Source organism: Mangifera indica, chromosome 6, assembly GCF_011075055.1.
Source record: "Mangifera indica cultivar Alphonso chromosome 6, CATAS_Mindica_2.1, whole genome shotgun sequence".
NCBI classification, from domain to species: domain Eukaryota; kingdom Viridiplantae; phylum Streptophyta; class Magnoliopsida; order Sapindales; family Anacardiaceae; genus Mangifera; species Mangifera indica.
This window is the reverse complement of record NC_058142.1, coordinates 16,520,335-16,532,887: the sequence shown is the minus strand read 5'-3', so window position 1 is coordinate 16,532,887 and position 12,553 is coordinate 16,520,335. Positions and strand designations below refer to the sequence as shown.

General features: G+C 31.1%; 1 protein-coding gene across 3 annotated transcripts; it reads right to left on the bottom strand.

The window, feature by feature from the left end:
• Positions 1-9,649: 9,649 nt before the first annotated feature.
• LOC123218495 (ribonuclease H2 subunit C-like) lies at positions 9,650-12,243 on the bottom strand. 3 transcript variants are annotated; one of them, XM_044639967.1, is made up of 5 exons: positions 11,863-12,243; positions 11,693-11,785; positions 10,421-10,602; positions 9,880-9,955; positions 9,650-9,797 (listed from the first exon to the last, which is right to left on the bottom strand). In XM_044639967.1, exons 1-4 carry the CDS (start codon positions 12,032-12,034, stop codon positions 9,893-9,895), a joined length of 510 nt encoding a protein of 169 aa, XP_044495902.1. In that variant the 5' UTR covers positions 12,035-12,243; the 3' UTR covers positions 9,650-9,797; positions 9,880-9,892. The 3 variants fall into 3 exon arrangements, with proteins under 3 accessions (XP_044495902.1, XP_044495903.1, XP_044495901.1); XM_044639968.1 differs by having other exon boundaries at positions 9,650-9,780; XM_044639966.1 differs by having other exon boundaries at positions 9,650-9,955; positions 11,863-12,241.
• Positions 12,244-12,553: the final 310 nt, after the last annotated feature.

The following is a 12,553-nucleotide window of genomic DNA, read 5'->3' as shown; positions in this document are numbered from 1 at the left end:
CTTTAGTAGATGCACTCAAGTCTATTTATAAGAGTATGGAGTTGAAGTTGGATTTTCTAGCTCTACACTTGAGAGTTTATGTCTTAACAAATTGTTTTTGTGATGGATCCATTGATCTCAAATCAGTTTAAATATTACATGAGTTATTATTATTATGATATCGAAAGTTATGGCATTGGTTATTTTTATAATCTCAAAAAGGTCAGAAAAAATTATCAACTTTGTTCCATATACGTGTTTTGGTAGCAGCCGACCCAAGGGGTCATGAAGAGTTAGCTAACTCCTTTGAGTTTGAAAATTTTATAGTTTAATACCTCCTTAAATTTAAAAAATTACTGCTTTAATATATAAAAAAAAATCAAAATATCCTTTGAAATTTTACATTAACCCTTTTTTGTTTCATTATTTTTTAATTAATTCCTTATATTTTTGCTTTTATTAAATCTTGACTCCTCTATATTTTACTTTTGACATTCCAGAAAATTAAATCAAAGTATTTCTTTAGAGAAATACTAAAGCCTTATTACCATAAGAGAAATTAAATTAAATACCCAAATTTGCATAACCCAAAGCAAAATTGTCCATTTTTAAGGAGCTCAAATAAACTTACCCAAAATTGAAAATTCTTAAGACAAAGTACCCAAATATTTTTAGATAATACCAAAAATACTTTTCATGTCTTAAATATGAGCCCTAACCCTACATAAAAACTAAAACGTTCAGATTTTCAATTTCTCTCAATATTTGACACTGTGATTTCGATCAAAAGAAAATAAGTTCATGTTTCTGAGCTCAATGCAAAGGAAATTAGTTCATTATATTGAGGTATTTATATTAATTTTAACTCAAAACTTTATTTATCAATTAATTATAGAGTCTAAAATTTGTAATGTTAGAAAAATATAGGAGATATTTCAATATTATAAATGTAAGGATGAAATGATATTTTTCAATGCAGGGTGTTATTAAATATTAGACAATGTGTGGCGGTGAAATAATATTTTACAATGAGGTTGTACATGCATATTTTACTCAAAAATTGGAGGGCTAAATTGATATTTGATAAATTTCATCTATTTTTAAGGTGCAATACTATTAGTTACGAAACATAAAGAATCGATTGAATAAGTGTGATAGATATGAAGTTGAGGGTAAATTGATATTTAATGATATAAGGGTAAACTGATACTTTATGTTATGGGGTAAACTGATATTTTGCAAAATTTGTGACTATTCAGAGTATAATATTAGTTATGATCTCAAATAAAATTTTGGAATATGTATAACCAAAATAGGTGTAATAAATAGATATTTTACCATAAAACTTTAAGTCCCTAAAACCATGTAAATCATGTAATTCGAATCCCTTTAAAGTCTGAAATAATAAAACATTACAACCCTTGTTACCTAAAAAAACTGGTGAAGTGAATTTTTGCTCATGAAATAAAGCTAATTATATTGGTACATTTTAATATGAAATTTTCTGATAAATTTTGTTATCAATATTGGTCATCGTAGGATTGATCAAAATGGTAGGTTATGCTACAGTTCGATATGATATGAATGGATTAAAAGTGATCAAAATATAATAGAATACATTGGAAGTAATAGAAAAGTGGTTAAAATTCCAAAGAAAACAACATATTTGAGGGATTAATCTAATTAATGAGTGAAAAATATCATATCGATCAGACATTGAATAACATTTAGCTAAGAATGAAACCAAAACATCTTAATGAAAAATGCCTTATAAAAATAAAAAATGATATAGATGTCAAGTGTTTTAATGGCTTATTGAACTTCTTCGAGGGATGTATTCCAATTTTTGTTATAACTACCCTTGTTAAAGTACATGGAGCAGCAAAAATCAGTGGCTATAATATTCAACAAACATTTGATGGCGTACAAGGGTTGGAGCAATGTTATGATATACAATATGGTGATGGTTTACAAGGAGGAGAGTCGAATAGTTACGTACAAGATGATGATGATGATAGCTTAGTAGAGGTTGAAAATTAGGCATGGTGGGCAAGATATTGGCCATTAAAAGCATTAAGGGGCACACCAGAAAGTCATTTATGTTGTTGTCAGATTATTGCTACGATTTAGTGCATGTTAATTTGGGTACTGTGTGCATATACAAACGAATAATTAACAGCATATATACAAACAGGTACCCCATGAAACCATACTATTTAAAAAGGTTAACCTTATCCTATGTCTGACATCCTAAGGAAGATACAGGTTAATGTCTGTCAACCGGCTAAAATGAAAGTTGGTAATAACAACGAACTCAAATGAGTTGAACCTCATGTTAATACCATTAACCTTAAACCATAATTTATCCTAATCGCTGCTTTTAAAATGAAGGAATGTATCAATACTCCACTGAAACAAATGATTAGCAACGTATATTACCACATGAAACTGTACCATTTAATGAGGTTAACCTTTTTTTTTTTCCCTAGGACTAAAGCCTGTGCATAACCTTCCAATGTAGTAGGACATGGATCGATATGTCATCTGCTTGAATACATCCTTCAAATCACTATATGTGAACAAATATGCACTATAGAAATAGGTATCCAGAATCTTATGTTCGACATCATAGGGAAGATAAAGGTTAATGTAACCCTCTCAGGGCATTTACCCCTATTCATAATATGCACCCTAAGAAACATGACCTAATCAGACTTCTATAGTATGCGATTACAATTATTAAATGCAAAACATTCAAGTTATACCCACTATCCCAAAAATATACTAGAATAAAGTACCATAATTTAAACATTATCTAGACAACATGAACGAAAGCATCTAAACATAAGTATGAGTTCATACAAATCAATCTAGACTAATAACAATCAAATCCTCATGCTTTAATACATAATAAAAATCCAACAAAGTGTAATAAATGATTTATGAATGATAATGAAAAACATCCAAGTCTCCCTGCACTCATGTGTCAAAACGAGTCATACCACTAGTCTCCTCATCGCCACCTGACTGCTCTGGAATCCTAGCTACAAAATCATATTGAAAACACATGAGTGAATTTACACTTAATAAATAGCAAAAATAATACATGCAGTGATGTTACTTCCTCCTTAAGGAAGTTCACAGATGTATTGTCTAGCATCCTAGATGCCCATATTCAAGTAACAAAGTGTCATCCCGATTGACTAACCCTTAAAATGTATATTGACGTTCCAAACATCATGTGAAAGATTATGACATATTGAATGTCATTCTTATGTGCAATTCATACCCATGTCGATCGAACTTGGGTTGTTGAAATAATATTACTTATATGGTGAGTCCCTAGACCATTCCCTCTTTGTACATGTATCCCAAATGTTATGACGCTTATCATCAGTGCGAAATCACTTAGATTTATTAGCCCCATTGTTTTCACTACCACTTTACATGAAGTTTGGTAACCGATAACATTATTGTACATCATATTAAACTTTTTTATCCAAACAGGATCCAGTTAGGTACGTGTCATCATCCATATAGTTAGACACACCCTTATGAATTTCCCTCACTAATAACTCTCATTTCCTCAATATCTCTTATACGAGTAAATTTGTTATTTCTCTAACCTGTATATTCATAGCAAAGTTTCATACATTTTAAATCCATTTCAAGTTATTATGTTTTCACATTTCCCTAAAAGTACATAGGTTATCCTTTCTACACGGGCATGTATTACCCCATCTACACAACAAGCGACAAAACACATAGGAGTGTATCCTTGGTGCAAGGCATATGGCGATGTGTCTCATACCATATAAGTGTGTCCATGCCTAATTCTACACCCCCATGTACCCAAACTTACACGGGCAAATATTCCTAAATGTACATGACATATGTCACTAAAATTTCAAAATTTTCATAATTTTGATCCTAAGTCTCTTGTTTTTTTCACACATCCAAATACAACCAAAATTTTTCTAAAAGTACATACTTCACAACCAATATCCTGTCATACAACCCTATTTTGCACTACACACATGAATCAATGATTTAAACAATATCAAGATGGCACAACACATACCTACTACGCCTATCTCATTCTACACTACACATCAAAAGCTCATTCATCCACATACCAATTTCAGTGAGTTTTCTAATATTCTATCAAACCAAACAATCCATTAACATTAAATTAAACATCAGACATAGAGGAAATCATTACTAAATCTTGATCAAACAATTTTAACTATAACTAGGATCACAATCATATAAAAACTCAATCAACCCTTGCTTTCACTATCAATATACATATAAATATATAAAACTAACTAAACCATCAAGTATCATGTTTTCATTCAATTCGAAACCATCAGTAACACCCAATACATAAACATCACAAGGAATCATGCTACTTACCTTGATAAAATGATGACACTAGTCTTCCCATTCCTCAAACGACTCCTAAAAGCTTTTCTTCTAGTGAAACGTGACTCTAGCACTCTCTAATTTTCCTTTGTCTTCGGATTTCGAGAAAAAATTGAGTGTTGCCTCTTTTGCAACCATTTTTATTTTTAGATTAAACAGACATACAAGGGCGTGTACACTAGTTATCAAAACATTAAACCACGTCACGAGATTCCCACAAAACATAACCTTATTCCAAATTTAAAATTTGTTGACTAGACATGGTCATATATCCCACTTACACGAGCGTGTAACCTGGCCAAAATTAATCAAAACACATAATTTATGGAAAGACCATTTTGCCACAACACGAAGGTTAGGATTGAGTATTTTTACATGAAATTTAATTTGGGTCAACCCAATACGACTCAAAATAAAATCAAGTCATATTAAGATTGACACGAAAGTAACTCAAACTAATTAAACTAACTTAAATTTATAGAAAAATATTATTATAATGGACTTTGTTAGGGGAAAATTAAAAAAATGTTGAATGACAAGTATTAATATCAGTTGAAATTTTTACATAATACATATAATTGTAATTACTTTGATCAATTTTATTTTATTTAATATTTTTATTTTATTTTTTGGTAAAAAGACTAAGATTTGGATACTAAAATTATTGAATATTTAATTGGTTAGACACTAAGAGGTACAAATAAATTGATGTGTTATATAATAGTGATTCTGAATTAAAGATAAAGTAAAAGGTAAACTAATTATATGTGATGAATTGAAATATTCTTTTCTTCACTAATTTGATATAAAAAATTAAGCAATTTTTCATTCTAGTGTAAATTTGATATAAATAAATCGCTCTTACAGCTAAATTAACTACAAAACAATAACAAAACTACAAGAACTTACAAATTAACAAAGTAAGATTCATCATCACATAAAGAAATCTCAAAATTTTACTTTCAAATCTTCGAACAAAATATTAAATAATATATTGATATGTTATTTACTTGATGTAGAATTTCTTTGTTTTTGAACTAACTTTTAGATAGAATATGAATGAAACTAAATTTGAGAGGCTAAGGTTCTAAGGGTAGAGATAAAGGTAAAACAAGTACAGATAACTAAAATAAATAATTTTCCCTAAAATAAACAATTAGATTACTCAATCAAATAATATCAAATTATAACATGATAGTTTGTTTATACACATTAATTGTACATATAGTATTTATTTATTTTTTCTTCTTAAGTGATTAATTTTTAAAAAATTACTAATAATATCAAATTTTTTTCTTTGGGATATTGGAGTTAATTAATTTTAAAAAAAATTACCAATTATTTTAAAATATGATTTTGTGCACCAAAATGGTCAAATTTTTGCACATGGATCTATGCAAAAATCTCACAGATCCATGACGATCTATGCATCAGCAAACACATAGATCAGTTGGATGACATTTCACAGATGTCGGCCACATCTATGCAACACTGTCAGACCAATCTATGTATTCACCAATGCACAGATTGTTGCACAGACCTATGTGATTTTTTCACAGATACATCAGCAAAAATCCAATCATTTTGGCTAGATTTTCAATGGTTTCCACATTGAAAAACCATCAGGGAGGGGGGAGATGCCACTGGAAAGGAATGTCAGGAAGAACAGTTCCCAAAAAGATAGAATGAAGTTTTTAGGGTATAAATGCAATGTTTCAAAGTTTGAGAGGGGTGAATGTTCATTATAAAATATAAAACCCTAAAATCCATATATAGTGGGGGTGAAAGATTAATTTTTTAAAATTAAGCTAAGGAAAAATGGTTAATTTTTAAAATTAAGGGGAAAAATAACTTTTTCTTTATTTAAATAAAAATTATAAATGATGATTTTACCTCTAATTATAACAATTAAGATTAATGCATAAGTATTTGAATTTTTGAAAATTAATGAAGGTCTCTTTGGGTTTTCACTATATCTTAGGTGAGAATAAGTCATTTACCCTAAAAGTTGATGACAAATTTTTTTCCTTCGGGATATTGGAGTTGATTAATTTTTAAAAAATCACTCGTTATTTTAAAATATGATTTTGCATGAGTATATTACTAAACCCTAATTATTGAATATAAATAATAGGTAAGATACTTTTAATACTTTATTTATTTGTAAGAAAAAGGGGTCAAAATTTTAAAATTATATAAGAATTGATAATATTTTTTGGAAAAAAAAAAAAAAAACTTGAACAAACATTTCAAGCTAACTTTTCTACAAAAACTGACAGACAAATATGATTAAATGATGTAAATATTACACAAAACTAATTTTAGCTTTTATTTTATTATTATTTATTATTTATTAATTTAAAAAAAAATGTGATTTGCAATGCCATGTATATTTGTAAGTCATATGCAAAGTTTCATGTATTGAATATAAATAATTGGTAAAATTGAATATATTTTTACTTATTTATTTATTTGTAATTACATATTAATAAATATGTTAAATGCTAACCACAAATCATTTTTTCTTTGGAATATTGGAAGTAATTAATGGATTTTTTTTTTTGTTATTTTAATTATTTAAACATTTTTGTAATTACTGAATATTTTTACCGAAGTTGACCATGTTCAAACTACCTACCATCACCTGTAAAAAACTGAAAGTTCATACTTGATATGGACATTTTGCTTCGTAAACAAACTTGGAGATGACTTCAAACATGGTAGGTCTATTCTTTGAAATTGGCGACACACAGTTACAAGCAACTTGAAGAAATTGGTTGAGTTCGCCATCGAAACCAGTTCCCACCAAGGACTTGTCGGCGGTCGTTTGCACAGCAGAGTTACTGACAGATGTTCGATCCACTCCACTAAACTTCCCTTGAAGCTCTCAGGCGCATTCACAAAATGGGTTGGTTTCTCACCTGTGATCAACTCCAGGAAAACGATCCCATAGCTGTAGACATCACCTTTTCGAGTAGCTACTGTGTCTGAAGATATTCAGGAGCTACATAACCTAAATCTCCGAACTTCCAGTTGACAAAAGTACTGCAACGAGCGTCCATTGGATTCATGAGCCTGGCAAAGCCAAAATTCAAACAACATAGGTTCAAACTCCCCATCCAGCAGAATTCATTTAGAGCTTATGTTTCTAGGCAGTATCCAGGGGTTGTGTAGCTATGGTGAAGCCATGCCAGACCTCTAGCTGCTCCAATGGCAACTTTGAGCCTCAAGGGCCATTGCGAGCATTTGACCTCCGGTTCCAAAGGATGTAATTTGTCTTAAAGTGTCCCATTTTCCATGCACTAGTACACCAGCAGTCTTTCCTTCTTTGCCATGCAAAAACACTGAAGGGGAACCAAGTTTCAATGCTCAATGCTGCCAAGTATATTGATCTCAGACACATTCTTTCTCAAGGTGCCTAGAGTCCTGCAACCTTTAACCATAAGGGAACAACCGTCAGGAAGCAATCCAAGATACATCCAACACCTAACACGTGCAAACATACAAATGAAACCTTCAGATGCATTGCCGAAATTCCATGAGCAGGTCAAGTCAAGAGAATTGTTAATGGATTTTAACCACTCTATATCAATCAAATTGGCTTGGCCTACACTACAAGTTTTATGGTAAAAAGTTATCAGTCAAATTGGCTTGGCTTCATAACAAATTAATTCAGAATTATCAGAATGTAAAAAGCTGGACAGAGCAAGCTGGGGAAATGTGGTTTTATGGTGAAAAGTTACCATTTTCTTAAAGAAAATTTTGAAAATAATATTTTTCTTAGCATCTTGATTTTCCAGTGATTTTGAAAGATACACCCTTCAAAACTATCAAATTTTGAGACGAGTGGCTTTTTGTGCTCACGTGTCCTAAGAAGTCTTACATAAATTTGACTGGGCCCAGAGGCCCATTTTACCCAACCCAGATTGTCCTTGGCTTTTCATCGTAGTACAAATTTTGATGGTTAGACTTGATTTGAACTGAACCCAAATAAGGTTCAGTTCAAACTGATGAGTTAGGTTAGAATTTAGTTTTAAAATAAATTAACTGTGAATTTAATCTAAATTAGTTTGAATTGGAATAGTTGAATTAACTCAAACTCATATAATTTTATAAAAATAAATATAATTCTATATTTCAATTCAATTCATTAGATCCAAGTTAATCCAATCCAATCCCATTTAGAGAGGAAAGAAACATACGATTCACATTTCCCTACAGTAATTAATTTTTTTTTAATTTAATTATTAGTTTATATGTAATTTTTATTTTATCATTATTTATTCTCTTAAAATTTTACAAAATGTGGTATTGAAATACCATGCATATTTGCAACTCATATGAAATGTATCACTTATTGGATATAAATAAGTTTCTATTAAGTTTCCCATGTCACAAACCCATACCTTTTGCCTCATTAAGTTTCTTAAGTATAAATAAATATGTCTTTTTTTTTGGGAGATATTGGAGGCAATTAATTGAGTATTTTTAAGCTGGATGTTAGAGAGATCAGGTGGCGCTCGGTGGTATTGACATAATGCTAGCTTTCTAGACAGGTTTCCAGAAAATAGTTGCTGTTTTTGCGCTTCATATTCAAGTCTTCAAATAGGATTAAATTGATTCAGCTTTAAAAACTGATTTAATTCAATTTGAATTTAAGTCAAGTTTAAGTTGAAGAGGGTTAACCATTTTTCAAATCGAACCAAACTTGAAATAAGATTTCAACTTGGTTTAACTCCCAGGTCAAGGGTTTATTTGATTTGATTCAAACTTAACTCATAACACAATTTGAGTTATATCAAATAATCATCAAAATAACGTTGTTTTGTTAATATATTGTAAACTCAAACTATGAGTTTAAGCTAAAAATTTTGAACCACTAGCTCGAACCGAACTCAAATTAAACCTTTTTATTCAAGCTAAATTTGAACTACTTTAATTGTGATTCGATAAATTTCAATCAAACTATTTTTCATTCAAATCAAATTTAAGTCATTCGAATCCATTAAACCGTTTTACCAAACCGTATTGTTTTATTAGAATGAATTACCATGATTTTAACTAATAAGATTTCAAGAACTTGATAGAAATTAATTATGATCCAGCATTAACTTTTTTGAAAATATGATTGAAATTGGGAATTACTTACTAATAAAATAATGATCACTTACAGGTAAATTTTCTGAACAAACATTTCCAAAGATCTTATTCTATGCTCCTGACACCATGAAAAACTACATTACAATTATAATTATAATTTATCTTGATAATTAATCAACTATTAATGAGTGACAACAGCCCCAGATCGAAAAATCAGCAGAACAAGCATAAAAATTACATTAGTATGTTTCTGTGTGCGAGTATGAGAGGATGAGACTGAGAAAGCAAAAACACTGTTGATTATATAGAGAGAAATAATTAGAAGCAAGCCAGAAATAACAATGGCTGAAAATTACAAATACAACATCCTCCTACCTCAATCAATACTTCAGCTTTTTTTCAGAGTAATTGATGAAGAAACCAGATCTTCAGCTGTCACCGGCCTGTGGAGCTGCAGTCAACAATTTCTTCCATAAGTTGGCAGGAGAATTTATGGAAAATGAAAAAAATACGAGTTCAGTTATGAATGTCTATTTTCCATCATTCTGCAACTTGGATATTCTGATAACAGAATAATGTAGATTGGCTTTACAAATTTTGCAAAACATCAGCGTTTATATCAAAGTAATGCAGGACGATCGAGTGAGAAAACAGAATATGATTTTAAGCTTACTATCTAGCATTTTCCAGAGATTTTGTTAGGTCTGCACGAAAAATGTACTACGGATACACCAACGTTATGCTTTTAGATATAAATGCTCTCAAATATTCTGTCATTGCAACAGTCTGATACCTTTTAGAAGCATTGCATAAGCTTATGAAATCAAAGAACCAGGGAAAAAGGAAGAGGAGGAAAAAAAGAAGCTTGAGTTATAGATAAGTTTCTGAAGAACAAAAACAATGGAATGAAACTTACTGCTTCTGCAACACTGAACCAATGAAAAGAACGCAAGAAAGCATCATCTTTTGTAGGACATGTGTCATGATTCCAATATGTTAGTTTATCAAACTTTGCCTTCGTCTCCCAACAGGTCAAGTTCTCTCCAGATGTGTCAGAAATTTTTCTCTTAGCAGAATTTTTCTTGCCTAGAACAAAGCCTGCAGAGCAAGAATTAAATAAGTGGAATTCTTCAAAGCTTCTTAATTTGATATAATTTCTGAAGTTGTATAAAACCAATAAACTGAGATGAATCACATAGAAGAAAATGATATCGACTTCTCCAGCCTCTTTGAGATATCTTGGTTAACTCTTAATAATTAGAAGCAGAGCCTTCTCCAATCCTTTGTCTAAACCAGGGAAAGGTAATGAATGTAGGATCCATGGGGATTCCTGCCAGTGAAATCCAATGAAAGCTAAATCTTGACTATGATATACAGTCACTGAAGCCTAGTAAACTCCAATGATATACAACTCTTTCTGTTTTAATTTGAAATTGATTCCGTCTAATTTTTTGAAAAATAAATATATATAATCTGTCATATATCCCTCTATAATGGATACAACCAACCTAGTGCAGCAGCTCTCCAGGGATTTCATGACAACATACTAATATACCAAGCAACTGATAATTTATGAAACCTAAGTGTCGGACAAGAAAGAGTAGTAACAAAACAAACTCAGAAACTGAAACAATCAATCACTATATCTTGCAGGTTAAAGGAAAGGTTGAGACGGGTCAAAATCAAAGAAGCGTCTCAACCTTAATACGACACTAATAAGTTTAAAATAGAAACTCCAAGCTTCCATTTTAAGCTCAAGACGACAGATTAAGAAGCTTAACTCTCAACCTGAGCTAATCTTCAAATCAACCGAGAACCAGTTTATTCAATTTGGGAATCGGGTTAGAGATGGAGATGTTATTAATTATTACTATTTGGGCATAGAGATGTCAATTAGGTGTGGATATACGATTGATGCTGGCTCCAGAGAACGCTGGGCCATTCTTCTTCTTCGGTGTTAGTGTTTACCAACTCAAGCAACATTTTATATTCAAGTCAAGCTCAAGCTGCCTCTTTCAAATTCACCCCTAATGGCAATGTCCAGCCCTACCAACTCAATTTCTATCCTATTCATTCTAAACATCCGTACAAAACCTATCCAAATTAAAATCTTTCAATAGAATAAACTACCCAATAAACAAAAGAAAGAAATGAAATTGAAACATCAAAATTCATAAAATATCAATACCAGAGTAGCCATCTGGAAGTGAAATTGTTACACCCTGTAGCTTTCTTCCTCTAAAATGAGCTTCTTCAACTTTCAATCCATCAACTTCGATCCCTAAATTAAAAAAAAAAAGCAAATCAAAACTTCATCACAAAACAAAAAAAAAAATCAAACACAAAATCAAGCCGTACCGGTGGGTTTGGGTTTGAAGTAGTGAGAAACCGGGCAGGGACCGTCGTATTTGATGCAGCAAGGGAGTTGGTGAACTTGACCGCTCAGGGTGACCACCAAGCTTTCGTCGCCATTGTTAGGGGTTAGATTTATAAACCCTAACGAGGAATCCTCTCTGTCTTCTTCCATCATTTTTTTTCGCGTTTTGCTTGTCTCACAATAGTTATACCAAACCCTAACCCTAAGCTTTTTTCAATCTTTGCGCCAAATTAAGTTGGCCTTCTGTCGACCAATAAACACCAGTCTTTTCCCGCGCTTTCTGGCACATGGATTAGCATTACATTTCAGCCAAAATTGTCTCTTAAATTCGGTTTATTTCATTATATTTTAAATAAAAATTAGAATAAATAGAACCGTGGCTTGATGGAATGATTCATATTCCTTACAATTGTTAGTATTCGATGTTTTAATCATGAGTCGATTAGAACAAACAATATCGTAATCTAATAGTATAACTTATATTCATATTCTTTGTAATTATTAAGACTCAGACATTTCAACTGCAAGGCCAATGATGTAAACAAATATAATTGAATCGAGTAAAGCTTGACTCGATGACATATACAAAGTTTGATCTCACCTTACTAGTAAGATTTGCATTCGAGCTTGAGACAAAAAGGGACTAAATCAAGTTTGGCTTAAAATGTAACT

Bases quoted from the DNA above. Each gene is read 5' to 3' on its own strand.
- LOC123218495 (XM_044639967.1), bottom strand. From the start codon at position 12,034: ATGATGGAAGAAGACAGAGAGGATTCCTCGTTAGGGTTTATAAATCTA. The intron at 11,786-11,862 runs GTACGGCTTGAT...TTTTTAATTTAG, and splicing joins CTTCAAACCCAAACCCACCG to GGATCGAAGTTGATGGATTG. The intron at 9,956-10,420 runs GTAAGTTTCATT...TGTTGACTGCAG, and splicing joins GGTTCAGTGTTGCAGAAGCA to CTCCACAGGCCGGTGACAGC.